The following is a 23,399-nucleotide window of genomic DNA, read 5'->3' as shown; positions in this document are numbered from 1 at the left end:
TATATAGATAATCAGACAATAAAATTCAAGTCACTTGATATAAATCATATATTATATCTAATCATATTTATGATGTATGTTAAAATATAGATATAAGATTTAAGCTATTTACAAATATAGAAAGATAACGGCAATGTGTACCGTCATTACTAGAATAGGAAATAGTACCTAGTTTTAAACCTTATAATTATAAATAAGAAATCTTATAATAAGAAAAACATAAGTTTGCAATATATTCTCTCTCCTTAATCTTACTCTACTTTCTCCTAAATTCAACAACATAGAATGTATGTAATATAGATTATACCTAAAATGTTGAATTTTATTTAAAATTCCAAAATACAAAAATAAATAATTATCAGGGGTCCGGGGTCCCTCTTTTATTTTAAGAATAATAGAAAATTATTAAGTTGTCCTTACTTTCAAATTCTTTTCAACGTAAAATATACAATAGTATATATGCATTACAGAGGTGCTAACTATTATCAAATAATTGTATTTCTATCTCATCTAGTAGAAGTAATTATTTCAGTATTCGTGCGGATTCTGATCGGACGGTTCTGATCTAAACTCAAACTTTGGTTAGTTCACTTCAGGAGATCCGACTTCGCTAATGATTAATGAGGTGAGAAAATAAATTATTTTGCAATAAATAAAAAAAACCGGGAATGCTGTTCGGTCAGCATGTAGCAGCTTTTAGTCAATTCAATTGCCCGCCCCTTGCCCCCTTCTCTACTCTTTTCTAAGTTCTAACTACCACGGCACCAAGTTACCCAAAAAGAAAAATTCTAACACAAGTTATAGAAGAGAGAAAGAGAAGGAGAAAGGTGAAGAAGAAAGAAGGAAAATGGAGAGCAACAAAGAAGAGAACAGCAGGGTCGGAAGCGACAGTGTGAATCTGCCAGAGGAGTGCGTAGCGATAATGGTGTCACTGACGTCACCTCGGGACGCGTGTCGTCTGTCGGCTGTGTCGTCTACCTTCCGATCGGCGGCGGAGTCGGACATCGTCTGGGCTCGGTTCCTACCATCCGATTATCTCTCCCTCCTTTCTCGCGCCGTTCATCCTGTCAGATACACTTCCAAGAGGGAGCTTTTTTTCCTCCTCTCTGGTAGACATATATTGATCGATCGTGGCAAGATGGTATGTGCTTATAGTAATTTGCCTCCCTTTTTATTGTTTTCAAAATTGAAATAAACATCTAAATTATGAAATTGCTCATCAGAAGATATTTGATTGTTGAAATTGGGACATTAGCTGAAATATTGTACAAATTCCGTATAGAAGCTTGAAACATCGTATTTATTTTGTGAATTTGAGTTTCACTTTATTAGCATCGTTTGGAAGCCCAGTGTGTGATTGAGTAGTTGACACGTATATTATGATTTGCAATTTTAGAGCTTCGGACTGGAGAAGTCCAGTGGGGCAAGGTGCTATATGCTGTCAGCAAGAACGCTTTCTATTGTATGGGGAGATACTCCCCAATACTGGAGATGGATCTCTCTCCCAGATTCAAGGTATAAATTGTGCTTTTCAATCAACTAGGATTATTAAAAATTTAAAATAGTATGTTCAATTACAGTTTTTGGTTACTAATTAGACATTCCCAACTAGAGGTGTTCATTGGGTCCGGTTTATTCAGTTTTGAACCGAACCGAATTAGTTTGGACTAAACGGTTCGGTTTTTTTGGTTTAATGGTTTGGTTCGGTTTGTTTTTTAAAACCAAATTATAACTTTGGTTCGGTTCGGTTTGGAAATTTTCAAAACCGAAATAACCGAACCGACCAAACTTTTATATATTATGAATTTGGTCCTGACCGCCCCAGTTTATTTCTTAATACCCCGGTTTATTTCTTAATCAACTGCTTTAAATACTTCGGTTTATTTCTTAATACCCCGGTTTATTTCTTAATATACTTCAGTTTATTATAAATCAATTGCTTTGAATAAAAAAATTAATATACTTCGGTTTGAACCGAACAAACCGAAATAAAACTTTGGTTCGGTTCGGTTCGGTTCTATTTTTTAACCAAACCGATGAACACCCCTATTCCCAACTCGTGGTATCTTTATCTACTATTTAACTTCATTGATCATATTACCTAAATATTTGAAGTTTTGTAAGTATACACACATGATGTTAAATAGCATTCAATGTTAATGACTTGAAACCTACTTCCTAAATATGAATTAACTTGTTTTAGAAAGGTAAAGAACTTCATAACCAATTAAAAGACAGGTCTTTATTTATTCTCTTTTTAGCAATTATCAGGCACTCCTGAGAAAGTATATTCCCTTGTTATCCATTAGAGAGTTTGTGTGGGAGACTATTTGATAGAATTCTGGAAACATCAGTTAACCTGAATACAAACTGTCTTAGAACCTGACATGGCGTAAATCTAATATGGAAATGAATTTTTCACACAGGGCTATTTTTCCCTGGGCGAGAGTTAGCATGCCCCGTCTAATATTTACCCAAACTGACTGTGATCTGATTCAATATGAAGTCCACCATATCAGCATATGAAGCAATTTGAAAGCTAACCTCAAACTGGCCTAAGCTGACCAAAATCTTTACAAGTGGCATCTGACAACAATGTACAGAACTTATAAATGTAATGTGACCTGACAGAAATGAGTTGGGACCTAAAATTGGACGGAAGATAAAATCCGAACCACAGATTTGACCCACTCTAACCTACCCAACCTGTTTTGCAGCTATTAATAACCTCCACTTTGCAACTTCTGTTCAGAATAATTAAAAGCATCATAAAAATATAAAATAAAAGTTCCATTCTTTTCTGTTGTATTAGCTAATTATGGCAGTAATCTGAATTTAGTCAGTATTGGGTGGAATATCACAAATTTAATAATGCTTGAAATACTTTCTATTTCTGTAACTTTATTTCTAAGTAGACAAAACAAAACTGGGATTCTGGAATCTTGGATTGAAGGGCTGCCAATGAACCACAAATAATCACTTTGCACAAAACAATAACAAAACTCATCTTATCCATTTAGACTTCTAGTTTTATTGCTTTCTTGCACAGCTAGATGGTTAAAATTACTATTCTATTATAGTAGAATACTACTTTGACTTTTAAAGATAAGTCAGCTTTGAATTGGCAGTATTATTCAGCATGCACATGCGCATGAGTGTCAGCCTACATGGCTTGACTAGTGTGTATCAGCTCCACATAAAAACCCTTTGGATCATGCTGTATCATGCTGTTTTAGCATGCTCATATGGATGCTAGACATTAACTTCCATTTTGGCACAATATTGATCTCTGTCTTCCCTTTGGATCAAATCCACCAAATTTTTACCAATTGGAGAGTTTTTAGGATGAAATGGGCACTAAGTTCAGTGATCAAGCGAAATTGGTGATATTTTGAGGGCCATTAATAAAATTAATCTTATCATTTATATTAATTCACCTTATAGCCCTGAGGAAACACAGGATGCCATTTATATCCTGCGAAGTGGGTACAGTATATCGTGCATGCTCCAAAGTTTTTTAACACTACAATGCGTCAAACTTATTTAAAGGGGATGCTGTGTGTGTGTGGTGGTGGTGGTGGGGAGGGGGGGGGGGGGGTTGCGATTTATTTATATTTCTGACAAACACCATCTGTTTTTATTTAGGTTCTCAGAGGTTGCTGAACTCATAGATGTATACTGGCTTGAAATACGTGGCAAGATCCAAAGGAAACTTCTTTCTGGTAAAACCAAATATGCAGCCTACTTAATTTACAAAGTAAATAAAAATGGAAGCCGCAGTTTCAGTTTCCAGCCACAAGAAACTTCTGTCATTGTAGGAGAACACATATCGAGCCACACTGTCTCTATTGCAGATAGGGATGAGACATGCAGGAACACTATAATGTTCCGGAACTTTCTGAGGTGGCGTGGCGTATTGACCCTTCCTTATGTAGAAGATGAGGATAATGATAATTATGATGATGAGAGGGATATCACAAAGTTGCCGTGTCTAAGGGATGATGGATGGATGGAGGTAGAACTGGGTGAGTTCTATAACAATGAAGGAGAGGATGGTGAGGTTGAGATGAGTTTTATGGAGACCAAAGGAAGGCATTACAAGAGAGGCCTCTTTGTACAGGGTATAGAGATTCGGCCTAAATTTTAGGAGAAAATAACATGGAATTGGTCTAGGGTCTGTGCTCCAGTTTGAGTGGCTCATATTGTGAATTTGCCATCTGACTCAGAGCAGCTGGTTTGACTATGTAAATAATTGGGCTGGGGGGTTGTGTTGTACATGCATTGTATAGATGTTTATTGTATATATTATTAAAGTGCTGGTGTCTGTATTCATGCGGCTGTTTGACTTTTAAACAAGTTGAACATTTCAACCATTTTATTATATTTTGCATGTTTTATATCTTTTGACTCTATGTCTTATTCTGTCTGGTATTCTAGGTTTTAGTTTATCACAAAACTTATTTTATTTACTGAAATAGCTAGAAATTAGAATCAAGGCCACCACAACATGGGGAAGCAATAAGCATGCCGGAAGGACAGGTACAAACTTCAGGGGCTTCCATTGTTTTATTTAATATTTGTGTACTTTCCAGATTATATATGCACAATGTAATGCAATTAATGATCACTACTTGCTAGTCATGAGACGTCAACATTTGAAAAGAAAATAAAGAAAAAGCAATAAAAGATAAAAATATTAGTAAAAAAGTGTACAAAAACTGGAGGGAGGTCCCACTATTAAGTCACATAGTATAAAAAATACGAAGCATCTACATTATAAGACGCAATATATTAAAGAATGCAAAAAATCGAAGTCATATTTTATCAAAACAGAGACGAAAAGAAAATAAAAAAAAGTGGTTGGGGTGAGAGAGGCTCGAACTCTCGACCTCAGGATCACTCAACAAGCTATGAGACCTACGCGCTAGCCAACTGCGCCACCACCCCGTGTTGCATGTGAGAGAGTTATTTAATTATTTATTATTCTCATTTGGATACTCCTTTTATGTACCAGAACTTGATGATGTTGCTGTGTAATTCAATAAGGCTAGAAAAGTAGCATACCGGAGGCCCATTTTTCAATATTTTTGTCGGTATAAGAACTTATTGTCAATACAAGTCTAGAACCTTTTTTTTTTTTTTTTTTTGTAGTTGTATAAAATTTTTAAATGTAGTCCACTCATCCATAATTCTCATTTTAAAGTCATTTTTTTTTTGTGGACTTATATTTGATTAGGCAATTTTAATTGGGATGATGTATATGTTAATTTTAGAGAAAACTGAGTCAGACTAGTTGTTACTTGTTATTATCTGTATGGACATGAAACTAACAAAACCTAAGCTACTGTATTCATACAATTAATAAATTAGACCGAGGCGAGGACCCAATATGCGCTTCAATAATCAGATCAAGTATATTTGGAAGAGTAATATAAACTTTATTGGGTGGGTTTTGTTCAAAATATTTTGGACAAAGTCTATTTCAAAGTCAGACTTAAACTGTTTGATTCACGTTAAAATTTTACATTAAGATTTTAGATTTGAATCTATTTTAAGTTCTAAATCCGTTCGTACAGTTGCAGATAGGATGGTTTAGACTAGATCCCAATTCATATAAACTACGGCTGGGGCTTATGCAACGAATTTGTTATTGTTTGATGGCTATAATTCAAATAGAAAATTAGAATTGAAGTGACTAGCTGAATTTATATTCAGTTTTGTGTAAAAAAAATTGGAAAAATAAAAATATATTGCGCAAGTACTTTTTTCTAGCAATATGTTCTCAGTATTAAAAGTCTGTAACATTCTTTAAAATCGACTTAGATTTTTCCCACAGAGAGAAAAAAGAATGACCAGCACAGCGATCAACAATTTTCTTACCGAGTATGTATTATGTTCTACAAAACCAAAGATTTTTCAAATTTAAATTCATATGTACATGGACTAGGGCTGCAAAAGAATCCAACCAAATCAAACTTACTTCAATTTGAGTTTGAGTTTGAATAAGATTCGAACTGAACTGGTTTGATTTATTTCATAACAAACTTCAATCGAACAAATTAATTACGGTTTTTTTTTAATCGAATTGAAGTCAATCGAATCACGAACTACGGATTTTTTTGGCAGCCACTGATAGTTTATGCATTAGTTTTCTTCACACAGAACAAAATTTATGCGGTTTTCTTTTACCTTTTACCTTTCACCTTTCACGAATTCACACTGATGAATTATGGACCAGTCCAAAATTATCTTATCTTTTACGCTGCTAGATTGATTAAAATCACACCATGTACCTAGTCAAATGGAACTTATTTTCATTGTTAGTTTGTTACACTACCAAGGTTCTAAATAGCGATTATAGCGGCATAGCGGGGAGACCAAAAAAAAAAGCTATTGCGAATAGCGTAGCTATAGCGGAAGCTATCACACATAGCAATTTTCCCTTTTCAAACTTTATATTATATATTTCTACTAATTATCAACATAATCAATATTAGAGAATTGATGTAACAACTAATCTAAGTCTATACTTTTTATCAATTACGCAAATAAGAAGGAAAAAAAATCTAAAAAGTAACATTATTTAATAGTTTATACTTCATGGTATTACATATTATAATAGACAAAGAGCAATTAATTTTATAAGGTAAATGAAGTCAATATACATATTTAAACATTTTATAATTATAATAATAATCAAAATCAGCTTTCAATTGAAACGAACAATAATAATTTTACAAATGAATATTATAAAAAGAGTAATCAAAATGAAGAATTAGTATTTGAATGTTTCTCGATATAAAATGATATAATAAATCACAAATAAAAATAGAAGCATATAGTTTGGTTTAGTATACTTATCGTAGAAGACCATGTAGCATTAGAAATAAGAATAGAAGTACAGAAGTCCATATAAATTGCAAAAAAAAAACCATGTAGCATAGCGGGTCTCATATAGTGGTAATAGCTGTCATAGCTGTCATAGTTGAGTTAGCGCAATTTTATCTCATAGCTTAGCGTTTATGGTCCGGAAAAGCTATAGCGTAGCTATAGCGCCGCTATAGCTAGCTATTTAGAACCCTATACACTACCGAAACATTTTCCTATTATAAGTTACCATTATATTAACAATTTTGAGCTCTGATATAAGTTTGGTTCCTGCATTATTAAAGATTGATGGTTGAAGCCATTAGTTGCATTATTTGAGATTGAATCTAAATAGTCCACGAACCAATTTCGAACGAACTATGCTCAGTTTGAGGTTGAGTTTGAATAAGATTCAAACTGAATCAAACTGGTTTGATTTGTTTTAGAACAACTAATTTCAAATCGAACTAATTACGAACTTTTTACGAATCAAACTCAAATAGAATCACGAACTACGAAATTTTTGTGCAGCCCTAACTTGGACGTTAAAAAAATTAGTAGAAGAATATACTCTTTTTTTAGAAAAATGACCTCTAATTAAGATCAAAGAGTTGGACTCCCATCGTTGGTGATAATTTTAGAAAAATGACCGTCTAATTAAGATTAAAGCTGTCCGATTTTAATTCATTGTCTCGTAAATTTTTAAATAGATCTAAATTTTTTAACGGACTATCCAAATTTTAAATTTAAATTTTGAACTTTTTGGAAAGGATATGGACTCCAAGTCCCATCATTAGTGATAATTATTTAGGGGTGAAAAAGGAGCGGATAATATCCGATTCATATTAAAAAAAAAAAGAATATTTGATATTTAAATCGATGCGGATACAGATACAAATTTTGTTTTAAATTTTAATTATTCATATATATACACCATGTAGTTTAATAGATATGACGAAAATATTTATATTGTTCACCATTATAATTAAATTAATATTATGAACTTTATAATTTTTAATAATATTTATATTTATTTTAAAATAAATATCTGATCTGATTCGTATTTGTATATGTATTTGTATAATATGTAGTTTGTATCTCGAAAATAAAAACGAATAAGGATATGAATTTACGAGTAGAACTAGGGTGTTCTTAAGTCCACCAAACTTCTTGGTGAACTCAAGTCTAAAATCCATCGAATCGGCTTCAAATGATGAATTCGAACTGTTGAAATCTGTTTACTTTAAAAAAAATTAATTTTGAAATTAATTTTACATATAGTCAAGTTGTTAAAAAAGTTCAAAAAATATATAAATGCATTAAAATTAATTTATTAAACTTCTAATTTTGACTGCTTGACTTTATATTAAATTAATTCAAATGTTTAAAAATTTTACATGTAGACACATCACCCGTAAAGTATACGGATTTTAACAGTTCAAATTCGTTATTTGAAACAGATTCAATGAATTTTAGACTTAAATTCACCAAAAAGCTTAATAAACTTTAAGAACACCATAGTTCTACTCATGAATTTACTACTATCCGATCCGTTTTCACCCCCATTTAGTAATGAAGCGGATTGTGTGGGGCCGTTCATTCTCTGTCTTAGTGGTACCATGCGTATATTTCACGGTAATTAAGTCAATAATTTATACAGTTAGCAGAACAAAAAATTTAACAAAAGAAAAACCCAACAATATATTTATTTCATTAATTTAATTGGTCGGACAATCTCAACCTATGTTGCATGGATACAGATACGGGTATCGTATCGGATACGATACGGGTATCGTATCGGATACGATACGGATACGGCGATACGGCAATTTTCAAAAATCTAAGATACGGTACGTCTATTATATATATATTATTGTTTATTATTTTATATGTTGCAATTAAATAATCATAAAAAGTTTAATTAAATAGGTGAATATATTAAAAAAATCTAATTTACTGAATTAAGCTATAAAAAATTAAAGACTTAACCTAAGTATAGGTTAAATAATAAAGTTACTAGAATGAGACACAAACCAAACTCTGGTGGAGTGGTAAAAGATTTTGTCGCTCAACTAGGCTTCTCAAGTTCGAACCCTGCGGAGTGCAGAAAAAATACAGATTTGCTATGCTGGTGTATCGCGGCTCACGGGTGCGGAGCGGTTCGCGGACACGGTTCAGGGTTGGCTCACTGGTGCGGGCGCGGCTCACGGGCGTTAATAGTTGGATCCAACCGTATCTGCACGTATCCTGTCGTATCCATCCGTTTCAACGGAGTATCGGCGACCGTATCAACTGAGTAAGGATACGCCTAAACTGGCGTATCGGGATAACATAGGTCTCAACTCCCAACTACGTTCTATCCTCCAATGCTATGAACCAAGAACGCAATAAAGCATTAACTTTTATGAACAATTTTATCCTATGATTTATTTATACATAACACAGGAATAATTATTCACTGGTAGGATAATAGAAAGTGAAACGATATAGGAAATTAAAAGAGAAATAAACTTAATAAAGAGAACAAAAACTGTGAGAAAAAAAATATATTTGGTTGTGCAAAATACAATGTTGAGCGTACTCCATTTCATATTAATTTATCCTTCAGAGAAATTCCCCCTTAATAGTCTATAATATATAATTACCCTGCAGAGAAAGTAAAATTATTATGTAGTAATATCCAACATCAGAAGACCTTAACAACAAAATACTAAGAGCATCTACATCCCTGATATTATTAGAATTTTTAATATAATGTGACAGTTTCTAATTCAGTTTTAGAGATATGGAATAGTTTCTTATTAAGAAATTGTTTATAAACTCCATGCTGGCCGAATGATTAGCTCAAATTATTATTTTTTTTTAATTTGTTGCTGACGTGACTTAGTAGAAATTCTAAAATTAATTTCAATAATGTGAGAGTTAGAAATTTTAGAAATCTTAATTTCTAAAATATGATTAATAGTTATTTAGAAACTCATTTGAGTTGCTGGAATGTAGATACTAGAATAAGTCTTTGATGTAATAATTTTTTCAATACAAAAAGTTCTAGATTCAAAATTTGAATAAAAATTACCTTATGAGTTTTATAATTTGAAGGACAATACATAATTCTCTAAAAAAAATACTAAACAAAAGATGATCTACATATTCGAAAATAATATAAGACAAAAGGCCTAATCCCTAATAATGTGCTTTTAGACAGGATAAAATCTATAAAGTATAATTTTATGAGCATATTTTACAATTAAGATGTAAATTCACCTTCCTTTTAACTGAGTAACATTAAAACCTAATTCATAATTTCACAAATAGTTATTTATTCATCAAGTTTAGATAAATACAAATTTAATCCGTCTTTCCTCCTTTCTCAGACGTACTTTCGTCCAAGCTACTAAAAACGGATATTTATTTTTTTATTTTTTATTTTTTTTTAGATAGAACCAAATTTTACATTTTCAATTGAACAAGAATCATTGAATTTTTTTTAATAAAAAAAACAGCTCCATCGATCCAGCAGATCGGTGGAGACAAAAATGCATTTGGAGCCATTTTATGATCCCTCCATACAACTTAATCACGAAAAAACAATAGCAAATGACTCCACCAATCTTGTGGATCGGTGGAGCAAATGCATTTTTGTTTCCACTAATCCAGTTATTTTTTATAAAAAAAAACAATTCAATAATACTTGTTCAGTTGAAAATATTAAATTCAGTTCTATTTAAAAAAAAATCCTAGAAACGTATTTATTTTTCCGAACAATATGCCCCTTCAGTCCAATAAATATCTTTCAAAGTTTATCAATTTTAAGCTTAACTATAATTATCGTCCAATAAATAAAATGTTTGTATAAAAGTGTAGATAAAAATAAATAATTAAAAAGAGACGCCTATAAAAAGTTCATTATTTCCAACCTTACAATCTTTTATTTCTTCAATTTACATCTCGTTTAGATGGAAAGAGGATGGGAGAAAAATAAAATCTCATAATTAATTATTGTCTGGTTGGATATTTAATAGAAGGTTAACATTAATAGATGTTATTCTTTTAGAATAATTATATGAATTCTCCCGCTCCTATCCCGCATCTCTTAAACAGATTTTAGAGGTGGATTTTTTTTCTTTTTTCAATGTCATCCACATTTCTCACGATCTATGAGGAATTTTACGAATCTAAAATCACGAATGTATTCTACGCAATTTTATCTTTCAAATGAGATCCATGATAACATACTTTCGGACTTATCGTCACACAAGTATTTATACATATACTTGTAAGTATTTATCTCTAATCGTGAACCCCACATCACTTCATCATCCCCCCATCTCTTAAACAGATTTAAACTTCCATAAACTAACTTAACTAACTAGTTTAATTAAATTTATTCAAAACAATGTGGTATTCCAAGTTTAATTAAATTCATAGGTATAAGTGCTTGGAAGATAATAAATTAATACTTGCAAACTAAGATATTAATACTTGCATGTCTAACTTGATATGACTATATGGGCACCACTCAAACTACATAGGGAAAATAATCATACACGTTTTTAGAGGTGAATTTTTTTTTTTTCAATGTCGTCCACATTTCTCACGATTTATAAGGAATTTTGTGAATCTAAAACCACGAACATATTCTACGCAATTTTATCTTTCAAATGAGATCCATGATGACATATTTTCGGGCTCATCGTCATACAAGTATTTATACCTCATCGTGCAAGTATTTATACCTATACTTGTAAGTATTTATCCCTAATCGTGGACCCCGCATCTCCGTATCAACCTTCCCCAATCGTCCCTGCGTCAACCTTTTTTCTAACAAAAATAGTTGACCACATAGGTATAAATACTTCAGTGCATAGGTATAAAATATTTGTAATACTTGATATTAATATTTTTAAATGTCAGCAGTGTTATATGTGAAATAAAATACTAGGTATAAATACTTAGATGACGAGGTATAAATACTTGTGTGATGACAAGCTCGGAAGTATATATGTCATCATGGATCTCATTTGAAAGATAAAATTGCGCAGAAGACGTTCGTGGTTTTAAATTCACAAAATTTCGTGTAGATCGTGAGAAATGTGGACAAGATTGAACAAATAAAATTGGAGGGATAATGGAGGATGAGAATGGGGAGACAATTATCAGGACCCATTCTTTTAATCTCTTTTAATTTCCTGAAGCTTGTAATGAAATTAAACAAAATGAAATAAACAAGAGAATAAAAAAATATAGTATCTTTCATTTTCATTTTTCCCTCCCCTCCTACATTTTACATCTCTTTTGCTTGATAAATTCATATTATTCAAGTTCTTTCAACTAGCGAATTTACAATCTAAATATGATATAATATAATGCCAACAGCTTCATAGGTGGTCAAAGAAATAATTTTATTTTCTGCATAGTTAATTTTAAGATCTAAAAGGTCTTCAAAACTTAAAAGTAATAATTTTAAACTCTCAATCATTTTCTCGTCAGGTTTAGAAAAACAAAAGAATGTCATCAACAGAGTGGAATTAAAATTATTTACAATTAATAATAGTTAATTTCCTATGCCTTGAAAACATCCTACTTTTTTTTGGAGGGTAGTTGTTGAAAAATAATAGGAATGAAAATGGACAGCTAACAAACCTTTCAAAATATAGGACTGAGTATAAAAGTATAATTGTTGAATGAGGAGGGATCTAATTATAATATTTGAAAGTTACAACATTTTACAATAATTTGGTTTTACGATTTTTAAAGTTCAAATAGTCTATCCAAACCGTTAAACATGATCTCTATATCAAAATGTGTTTTAAGATCAAATTTTATATTTTTTTTAATATTTTTGCTATTTATTAAGTATTTTACAAAACTGCTATTTTTAGACAATTCTGAACTACTGAAAAATAATAATTTTCTAAAATACTTAATAAATAGTAAAACAAAAAAAAAATTGATCTTCAAACACATTTTAATATAAATATCATATTAAAAATCACAAAATCGAATTGTTGTAAAATTATGTAACTTTCAAATAGTGTAATTGGATTTCTCCTCTTGTTTGTTGAATAGTTGCACAGCCTTTTGTTAAGGGAAGAGGGGGCTGTCCGATGGCCATCGGACCACTTTTGTGTTCGATGGATTCTTTCACCGTCAGATCTGCTTTAAGATTCGTGTGTACATATTTTAAAGCTGACTCGAAATTGCAGCGCGAATCCTAAAGCAGATCCGACGGTGAAGAGAACCCATCAAACACAAAAGTGGTCCGATGGGCGTTGGACGCCCCCCTCTCCCTTTGTTAAGGCCTACCACACTAATTAGAGCCACAAAAGATCGAACTCCCGCTACACAACAAATTAGAGGGTATGACAGTCATTTCACCTATGAATGGCATTTACGATATAAACCCTAAATCCACGGTCAGTCTTTTAGTTTTGTTTCTATTTATATTACCCAGCGTCTCTCCGATTCATTTGCTCCGCCAAATCCATATCTTTACTGCCCAATCTCTTCTCTCTCTCTCTCCTTCCTCTTTACGCCCCTCAACCATCCTCGCCGTCTATTTCTCTGTGCTTCGTCTTTCGGTCTTTTCCGGCGAAGTGGCCGTGCTTCGACCATCCTCCGATCAGTCTTGGCCCTCATTTCCGCCTTCAATTTTCCCTTTCTTTTTTTTTTCCAAATTTGCCCCTCAGTTTTGTGACTTTTTTCCAACTGAACCGAACATCAAATTTTGGTCCAATCAATCTTGCTGACGTGGCAACCCACTACCAAATGTCTAACCCAGCGCGTCTCGCATCAATTGAGCCAGTGTCGAGAAAAAGAAAAGTGCCTGAATGCGTTGCGGCTCGAGCGGAGCCGATGGCGCCAAATCGGCTTCTAGCCGGTTATCTGGCTCACGAGTTTTTAACAAGTGGGACCATCTTGGACCAGCCTTGGGATTCAAAAGCCCGATCCGAACCTGGTAAGAACCTCAAGCCGGGTTCGGAACCAAGCGGTTCGGGTTCGGGTCCGGGTCAAGTCAAAGAGATAAGAGCGTACTCTGACATAGCACTAATACTGAAGACGGATGGGACCCACATACCAGGCGTAGTGAACCCGTCGCAGCTGGCTCAATGGCTACGGAGGTAATGGACACGTGGATATAGATGATTGGATTTTTCGAAAATGCTCGAGAAGAAAAGTTAAAAATAGATATTTTATTATCTTGGTTAATTCCTGGTGGTTATCATGCTACAAAGGGATCATGAGATGATTGATGTAGGTAGGTTTCTTTATTGAAATTAATCTAGGTCTGTTAATCTTCTTGTAAATTTAAGGCCACAAGCAGATTTCATTTTGTAGTTTTGAAATTGCTTCATGGTAGCTTGTTTTTATTTACTGTGTTTGTGTTCATGTTCTCTTTATGAACTTTTAACAGACAAGCTGTTGTTTGCTCTCATTTTTGTGTGTTCATTGTGCTGCACAATTTGTCGATAAGGTAAATTGATTTGTTGTTGATAATTTGGGGCTGCAAATGCTTCTTGCAGAATAAACAGTGAAAATTTGATCAGAACTAACAACAGAGTACTAAAATTTGGATTTCAAGACATTAATTGGGGTTTTAACAAACTGATGTGTGAACCAGTTGTCATTCTTATTCTGAATGGAAATATATGCAGATAACCTGTTGTATCGAACATTGGTTGCGGTTATAATTTTCTGATGTGTGAACCAGTTGTCATTCTTATTCTGAATGGAAATTTTATATGATTGACCTCCATATATATTTGACCCCATAGTTTGAAAGTCTGGCTCCGCCCCTGACTGACTGCGCTGATGATGTACCCCCTCTTGCGGTTATAATTATATCAGTATGTATTAAACTGGTCTGGTCTGGCATTGATGTACTCCCTCTTGGAGGATTAATTTGCCAAAAGGGTAATTTTTTAAATTTGTTTTTCCTTTCCTTTGATTACTGGTATAATTCGGTTTTGAGCTGGCATTCAAGCACTCAGTTCAAACCTTGTAAGCCTTGTCTAGGGAACATGACATGACAAGGGTCGAACCAAAGTTTTACATTTTAGTACCATTTCAATCCTGACTAGTACATTTCAATTCAGCAAATTCTAATTCCCTCTCGTTTCCTTTGAAAAAGAGCGGGGCTGATGAAGTATATACCTCACAACTTGAATTGATGTTGCGGGCTGCACTTGGTAGTATCAAGAGTACATTACAAAGGCAAACTACATTATAAAGTGGTACAATATGATCATTTCATAACTTAGCAGTTCCATATCTGTTGAAAACTTGAAATGGTCATCATTGAGTTGGACACAATCTTAAGGGTAAATGGATCAAGGAGTATTTAAGAACATATAAGTGACATGTAAAAGAAAAAGTAGTTCTCCTTGTAACAAATGATGTACATTGGTCCATTGTGCAAGTTTTCTAACATTTGAGGGTTTTCAAAGTGCGAAAACTCGGGATGTCTAGGAAGTTGAAGCACTCTCAAGATAATACTGATTTAGTTAAGAATTAGATGGATAGTTTAACCACTGCTGTTCTCCTTTTCCTAGTTAGGTGAGCTTTTCCTAGATAAACCACTGCTGCATGTTCTCCTTTTGCAAATGTGCAATTGAATTGTACTATTTTTTATAATCAAATTCCGAAAACACTCTTTGGCTCAGTGTATGAAACAAACAAGGTGTTATCTAAGTGCATTTTCTTTTCATCAGCTGTATTTTGTACATATAGGAGCAGAACGCATATGTCAGCAAGTGTTGTTAGTTCTAAATTTTATAAAATTCATAGAAAATACTCTCAGTTATACAATGAAACTTCATAAGATTTGTCTTCTGATCATGACATAGAGACCATAAGAGCCACTTGATTTATTAAATGTAAACATAATAATAAAAAAGCTTCAAATATTGAGATCCACAAATTCATGAATTGAGCTCACACCTGGACATGAAGGGTCATACTCGATCTATTAAGGCTTCCTACATTCCATTCATGGTTATATTATATAGATGGAGAAATAAGTTACAACTTGGTGGAAAAAATGGACAGGAGCAGATGGAGAGGCTGAGTTCACCCTTGAAGGAAGCATTCTCGAGCTTGGCAGCAAGGGATTCCTCTGGTGGAAGTGTGGCACCTGTTTCTGGAGATGGAATAAAAGCGTTTGGAAGTTGATGGAGCTAGTAGCAGTTTTGGGGGTATGGTACCTATGCGCCATTAAGAATTCGGATCAGGTATGGTAGCTGACAGGGTCATGTTAGAAGTATTGAACCGTTCCATGTAAGTTTGTACGAGTCTTAAAGTCGGCCCTCCTATATTCTAAATAGGCCTGAAAATCTTATGGCTCGATTGCGCGATTACTACCCTTGAATTGCTTATTGCTAAACACTTGTTCCTCAAAGTCGAAGCAACATGACAAAATATAGTATTTGAATGAGAATAGTACCTGATAAGAATTGCATGGTAAGTTGGCAACACTACTAGAGGGTACATTTTTGCACATACAGATCGTAAAATCGATCTGCTAGTAGCGAAGTCATTAGTACTACAGCTATGTAGTATCATAGCTGGACCCATATTAGCTTACTCGAGTAAATATCTTATCTGACAATATAATTCAAATTCAAGCTTACAATTTGTCAATTTTTACGTCCAATTAAGATGTTAGTTTGTTGGTGCACTGAACAGCCGCTGATTAGAAAGCTATAGAGTAGGATAGCGTTAATTTGACGTTTTCACTTTCATTTTTTTTTTATTGATGTTGTTTTTCTGGATTGTTGGCTTGCTTCTTTCTAATTAAGACTCATGTTACTAAAATCATTTAATGTAAGATCTCATTATATTAATACAAACACTTGTAGCCTCTACCAAGTTCTCGAAAAAAAAAAAGAATAATCAAATTTTAGTTGAGTATAAAATTGACAGTAAATAATACATTTACAGTATTACATCAAACATCCATAGAAGGCTTATCAAGCCAGCAATGATCTTTCAGTTTAATATTAAAGTAAAATGAAAACAACTTGTGACAATCATTATTGATCAAATTATTATTTTACATATTATACATGTCACTCATTAATCGTGATGAAAATTTCATAATCCTACACGAATATTTGGTTGAGAAAATTAGCCGGTCTCACCCCACCTTGAGCAATTCTCGTATTTACAACTGAACTCCGGGATAAGTAATAAGTATCTGCAACAGAACAAATAAAATTAACGGTGATGATTCTACTAAGATGAAGAACAACTTTAGCACCTTTAATTTGAAAAGGCTGTCATGTTATTTTCTTTTTTTGATTGATTTATACGGCTACCAATTTTGCACACTTTGGCATGCACAGAGATTAAAGATGTAATCTTGATTTTAGTTTTGATATGCATTCATAATTAATGTCATACCATTTAAGTGTGCATTGTTTGGAGCATCTTGGTATGCATAGCTGCAAGCCTGTTGTGTGAATCAGAGAATTCTTTTAATATTTAATAAAGGAAAATGGAGTTTTATAGTTTGAAACTTAAATAAATATTCTTAAAAATATATTATCTTACGTATCTGCACAAATGGTTTTACTACAACCACATGCATTCCAATCGCCAAAATGTGCACAGAAAAAATAAATAAAATTTAAGCAAGTTATACAATATTTTTTTATTTGTTCAAACACACTTCGTGGGATCATTACAAAAATAAGAAAAAAAAAACAATTTTTAAAAATTGCAACATTACTTACCGTAATGTTTGCTTTAATTGAATCTGCCATTACATTCTTGTCGTTGGCAAAGTAGTTAGACATAGAAGTTTGTATTATTTTTGTGTCCCAAACCTAACCAAAATGAAAGTAGCGCATGTCAATTTCAATATACACAACAAATAAAAAAAATCTTTGTCTGCTACACATCAACACAAGAATTTTTATGTATATAAATGAATATAATACCAATTTTTGTAATAATGTAATGAAAAATTGATGACTTAACTGAGTGAAGGTTGGTTCCGTCAGCGTCAGTTGTAAATCCAACATGGAGAGGTTGGTGAACATCTCCCATGAAATGTGATACGAACACAAGTGCTTGGGTCAAATTATCTAAGAAAAAAAAAAAGATATAAAGAATATTGTCATGTTTTCTTACATGTTTTTGTTTATTGGGCCGAAAATAGGGATCAAGGATTGTTGAGAAAAAAAAAAATTCAAATTTGCACTGATAAGCAAAACTTTATCTTAATTGCAAAATTATTGTTCGCATAAAAGGTGCTTGAGTATTAAAATGACTCAGAATTAAAATATATATATATATATATATCTTAATTACATGTTGTGGAAGGATATGTTGTAAGTTGTGTCGTGTAATTATTAATTGCTCCAACTACACATCTTCCTGTTGCTCCACTACTATCATGATAAATAATTAAAAATTTCAAAACATCATGAATTAAGGTTAGTTGCAAATGGAAAATAAAACAGTATTCTAATTATCAAATTTTGAAAGAGAAGTTTCATAGCCGTGTATTTTAAGGAACAAACCGCAATGAATTACATTGGATGAGTGAAACTGTTGACGCCCAACCTATAAAATTGATGTATTAATTATGTGCCTATATATCACAGCTCGTTGGGTTGGTAGCAATTTCAACACAGCATCTGATGCAGTACTAGTGAGATAACTCTGGAAATTTTCAATCATTTGTCTTCATTGTTATTTTTGCATTAAATCATCTATATATAATTAACATTATTAAGCCAATGCAAATATTTATGTTGGTAATATTTGAAAATCATATAAAAAAGATGGTGCTCTCCGTTCAGCAGCGTGTGAAGCATGTTTATTCATCTAAAAATTCAAATCAAGAAATCAATTACAGATCTGATAAAGCTCATTTTTATACACAGAAAATAATGATAGTAACACATAAATGAAAAAAATATATATATTAATTTCAAAAATGTCATTATAGATTCCGCTGATGGGTTGTATTGTTTGAGTGCATAATACTTACTACTTTTATATATCTAAATGTTTGTAATTTAAAAAGAAAAAATATCCTTCATTCTTCAAAATTTGGTAAGAACAGCATATTTTTTTATTTATGATAGTTATGTTATAATTCAAAACTATAGAAAAAATATTAAAAATAAGACAACTATACCTTGCTCATAAGGTAAAAGTAATGTTTTAAAGATTACCTGAGCAATCTTACAAACCATGTAATGGCCTTCTGTTCCCCAAGCATTAGATATGAGAACTCTTGCAAAAAGAGATACAAGTATGACAACAAATATCGAAAACCCATCTATCTTTCTCTCTTCTATCTTACAGTCTCTCTTTGTTTTGTTTTGTTTTGTTTTGTTTTATGTGATTCTCTATTTTCTCCTATATATATATATACATATATGTATATAATTTTTTTTTTCTATCGATTATAATGAATGAGAATCGTGAATCGGATATGCTATGGAATCTTATGTCAATTACTTCTCAAAGTAACACATTGCACTATAAAAAAAAAAGAATGGAAGTCCATTGTTTTTAATAAAAAAATATTTTATGTAGTCTTGAGATATTTTAATAATGCATCGCGTATTTAAGACATTATTAAAAATTCTATGACAACAAAATAATATACATATTTGATCTGATTTTTATCACGAAAATAACATTAAATATCTTGTATTTTGCACATAAAAAGAATATAATACATCTAGAATCAAGTTACTGTGTTTACTTGGTTTTAATTTGCAGGAAATAAAAAAAAATGTCCAGTGCGGACGCACAGATTTTGATACGGCCGCATTAAGTACTTAGACGGATTTCTAGACATGTGCCAATTTGAAAAAGGTATAATGAGTTATGCATCAAAATTCGTGCGAACGCACGAATTTCGATGCGGTAGCACTGTGGTCGCACAGAAAAGATCCGAGCACAGAGCGGACGCAGAGGGCCGCACGCAAATTGACGCCTGAACTTAAAATAGTCATAGATTTTGACTCGTAACTCTATTTTGAGCATATGACCACTTTTCGAAAAGCTGACGAGAAGATCTACAACCTAAGAAGCCAAGTGTGAACGCACTAAAATCACAGACAGCTTAAAAAAAGCGTTTTCGATAGTTTTTCTATTTCTGGCACTCCAGGACGCGTGTCAAGGGCTCAAATTAGACCACGCCAGTTTGGGAAACTTGTAAAATAAGCATTTAATAACCTCCACACATTCTAGGCTCCAAATTGGGAAGAACTTCAGCTATAAAAAGAGGAGAATTTTCTCATTCAAGACATCTCTTCGCAAAGATCATCTCATCTCTTGTCATATCTTTTTCTCATCTATACTCAGCGTAAAATTCTGCAGTCAATGAAACAATTTAAGGAGGAGGAAGAATAAGATTTCAAGAAGAAGGCAAGATTAAAGGTTCTTCATCTAGAGAAGGGTGTAATCTATTTCTCTATTTAATTTCTCTTTGTTTTAACCAATTTTTGTAATGAACCTTTTGTTGAATTCTTGCATCTCCATGAGAGACTAGTTTTCCTCTCTTATGCATGAACTTGTTTAATTCTATTTTACTTGGATTTTAGTTTTTATTATGATTGTTTGATTTGATTGTTAATTTTTGTGATTTATTCTTTATGTTGATTACATAATTAGTACTTGACTTGCACAACTCCTGCTTTGGATTCGAAAGAACCAAAGAAGATAGGATCATATAGGATAGTATCAAATTGTGAACACAAATACCTTAGGATTTATATTAGAATTGACCAATTTGATATCTAAACCGAAACTGCAAAAATTAAGGTTAGGATTTGGTGAAGAACAACCGTGAAGTCAAACCCCTAATTATGACATCTTGAATTGAATTGAACATTGGTATGAAGAACAACCGTGAAGTATCAATGTTTGAGGATATGATAGACTAACAAGAGCTTAATGGGTCTAGATAGCTAGGGTGAAGAACAACCGTGAAGTCTGAAACTATTTAGGCACGTTATTAATTCACGACCATGATCCTTTTTAACATTTTAGGTTAAAAACATCATCATATCAAACATGAATTTAACCAAACTGAGTAGGTAGAATTAGCAAGGGATTGTAGACCGAATTCTCCTAGACTTTCAATCTTTGAAAGCAACCAAAACTATCTCTTTACTTTCCTTATTTACTTTTATTGTTTAAAACCTTATCTTCGGGTATTGAAATTATTCGATAGAGTCAAGAACTAGTCTTTAACCATATTCCCTGTGGATCTATACCCAAAGTGCTACAAGGATAGGTTGTGCGCTTGCATCCGACCAATCATTGAGTATTTAGGTTTACAAATTTAAAAAGTTTAAAAGAGTATAAAAATAAGCATAAAACTCTATACATAAAATACTCAACAAACTTTTTGGCGCCATTGCCGGGGAATATCAGATAGATACTAGTTTTTACTTTAGATATTTATTTTAGATTTTTTTTTAGTTTTCTCCTTTTATTTTGTTTGAAAACTCATATTCGTTGTTTTTCAGCGCTTCATGCTCGAAACAATCCGTGAAGAGGAAGAACAAGACATGAAGCGCTCTGATGAAGACTCTTCGTAAGGCATATCGGTGGTAAGATCTGATACCGATAGATTACGACAAGTTGATAAAGGAGGCATGAAGAATGTCCAAATTGGAAAACGAATCAGCGCATGCGATTCCAACACAAGGAGTGGCAAAACCAAGTGCATGAAGGATGTCGCCGGATCAACACCCCTCATAATCTAAGAAAACGGGTCGAGCCGCAGATCTAAAACCAAGCGCTTCTTGGGAGGCAACCCAAGTCCTTCTCGTTCCTTCCCTCTACTCAAACCGCCATCTCTCCACCTCTATGACGGTTCTTCACAGAAGTTAAGTTTTCATATTTCTTTTCTTTTTATTTTTTAGTTTTAGATTAAAGCATTGGGGACAATGCTTGATTTAAGTTTGGGGGATGAGAAGAAATTGTTTCTTGCATGGATGAATTTTAGATTTGTTTTTCGTTTTGAACTTTTTGGAGGGTTATAACCTTGATTTTTACTTGACCATGAATGGAATTTGTGATTTTGAACTTGAATTATTGAAATTGCAAATTTGTCAAAATGTTTTACTTGGTTATGAAAAATAGAGTCTTGCATGATTGGACTTAACTGTTTGAAAATGCATAAAATATAAAATCATGTTTAATTTTTGTGTTAAAAATTGGCTAAAACTTTTGATAAATTTGAGTGATTGACAAAAATTAGAAATTTTGATGGGAAATTTAACAATTTTTTAGGAATATCCTTAGAATAATTTGAAATAACCACATAATTTGGCGAAAAAAATTGTGGAAATAAAGGTTTAAGAAAATGAAACTTTAGGAATTTAAATTTATTTTTTTTGAAAAAAGCAACTTGTATGTGGAAAATAAATTTAGAAAGATCGGGATATCCATAGGTATGATTTAATGCCTAGGGATGTGTGTATTCATGATATATGCAAAAGAAAAATAAAAAATGAAACAAGAAAACGATGGAGATAAATAAGTGTACTCGCACAATAAATCCTATAGGATGCCTTTGAGCTCGACAAATCTCCCAAAGTAATAAAAAAGAGTACTGGCACAATCTTACGAGATGCCTTTGAGCTCGAAAATTTTTAATTTTCTAATTTTTGTCAATGACTCAAATTTATCAAAAGTTTTAGCCAATTTTTAACACAAAAATTAAACATGGTTTTATATTTTATGCATTTTCAAACAGTTAAGTCCAATCATGCAGGACTCTATTTTTCATAACCAAGTAAAAACATCTTGACAAATTTGTAATTTCAATCATTCAAGTTCAAAATCACAAATTCCATTAATGGTCAAGTAAAAATCAAGGTTATAACCCTCTAAAAAGTTCAAAATGAAAAAATAAATCTAAAATTCATGCATGCAAGATACTATTTCTTTACATCCCCCAAACTTAAATGAAGCATTGTCCCCAATGCTTTAATCTAAAACTAAAAAAGTAAATAGAAAGAAATATGAAAGCTTAACTTGTGTGAAGTACCGTCATAGAGGTGGAGAGATGGCGGTTCGAGTAGAGGGAAGGAACGAGAAGGACTTGGGTTGCCTCCCAAGAAGCGCTTGGTTTTAGGTCTACGGCTCAACCCGTTTTCTTGGATTATGAGGGGTGTTGATCGGGCAGCATCCTTTTTTCACTCCTTGCATTGGAACCGCACGCACCGATTCATTTCCCAATTAGGACATTCTTCATGCCTCCTTTATCCACTTGTCGCAATCTATCGGTCTCAAATCTTGCCACCGATATGCCTTGCGAAGAGTCTTCATCAGAGTGCTCCATGTCCTGTTCTTCCTCTTCAAGAATGAAGATGAGTTTTCAAACAAAATAAAAGGAAAAAAACTAAAAAATCTGAAATAAATCTCTAAAGTAAAAACTAGTATCTATCCGATATTCCTCGGCAACGGCATCAAAAAGCTTGTTGAGTATTTTATGTATAGGGTTTTTTGCTTGTTTTTATACTCTTTTGAACTTTTAAATTTGTAAACCTAAA

General features: G+C 32.6%; 2 protein-coding genes and 1 non-coding gene across 3 annotated transcripts; 2 read left to right on the top strand and 1 right to left on the bottom strand.

The window, feature by feature from the left end:
- Nucleotides 1-768: 768 nt before the first annotated feature.
- On the top strand, nucleotides 769-4,397 carry LOC144543786 (F-box protein PP2-B11-like). The gene is made up of 3 exons (XM_078292187.1): nucleotides 769-1,141; nucleotides 1,397-1,515; nucleotides 3,646-4,397. The coding sequence occupies exons 1-3, from the start codon at nucleotides 848-850 to the stop codon at nucleotides 4,145-4,147; spliced, it is 915 nt and encodes a 304-aa protein (XP_078148313.1). The 5' UTR covers nucleotides 769-847; the 3' UTR covers nucleotides 4,148-4,397.
- Nucleotides 4,398-4,861: 464 nt separating this feature from the next.
- On the bottom strand, nucleotides 4,862-4,947 carry TRNAM-CAU (transfer RNA methionine (anticodon CAU)). Its single transcript is given in 2 exon segments — nucleotides 4,862-4,897; nucleotides 4,910-4,947. It is a non-coding gene; the product is annotated as a tRNA-Met (tRNA).
- Nucleotides 4,948-13,337: 8,390 nt separating this feature from the next.
- Nucleotides 13,338-14,032, top strand: EDA6 (embryo sac development arrest 6). Its single transcript, XM_078291897.1, has one exon. The coding sequence runs from the start codon at nucleotides 13,636-13,638 to the stop codon at nucleotides 13,990-13,992; it is 357 nt and encodes a 118-aa protein (XP_078148023.1). The 5' UTR covers nucleotides 13,338-13,635; the 3' UTR covers nucleotides 13,993-14,032.
- The last annotated feature ends 9,367 nt before the right edge of the window (nucleotides 14,033-23,399 follow it).

Source organism: Carex rostrata, chromosome 25 (assembly GCF_964058835.1).
Source record: "Carex rostrata chromosome 25, lpCarRost1.2, whole genome shotgun sequence".
Classification (NCBI taxonomy): domain Eukaryota; kingdom Viridiplantae; phylum Streptophyta; class Magnoliopsida; order Poales; family Cyperaceae; genus Carex; species Carex rostrata.
Note: the sequence above shows the minus strand (reverse complement) of the source record. Positions and strands in the feature narration are given on the sequence as shown.

Coding starts and splice junctions, on each gene's coding strand:
- LOC144543786 (XM_078292187.1), top strand. CDS start 848: ATGGAGAGCAACAAAGAAGAGAACAGCAGGGTCGGAAGCGACAGTGTG. Junction 1,142..1,396: donor TGATCGATCGTGGCAAGATG/GTATGTGCTTAT, acceptor TTGCAATTTTAG/AGCTTCGGACTGGAGAAGTC. Junction 1,516..3,645: donor ATCTCTCTCCCAGATTCAAG/GTATAAATTGTG, acceptor GTTTTTATTTAG/GTTCTCAGAGGTTGCTGAAC.
- EDA6 (XM_078291897.1), top strand. CDS start 13,636: ATGTCTAACCCAGCGCGTCTCGCATCAATTGAGCCAGTGTCGAGAAAA.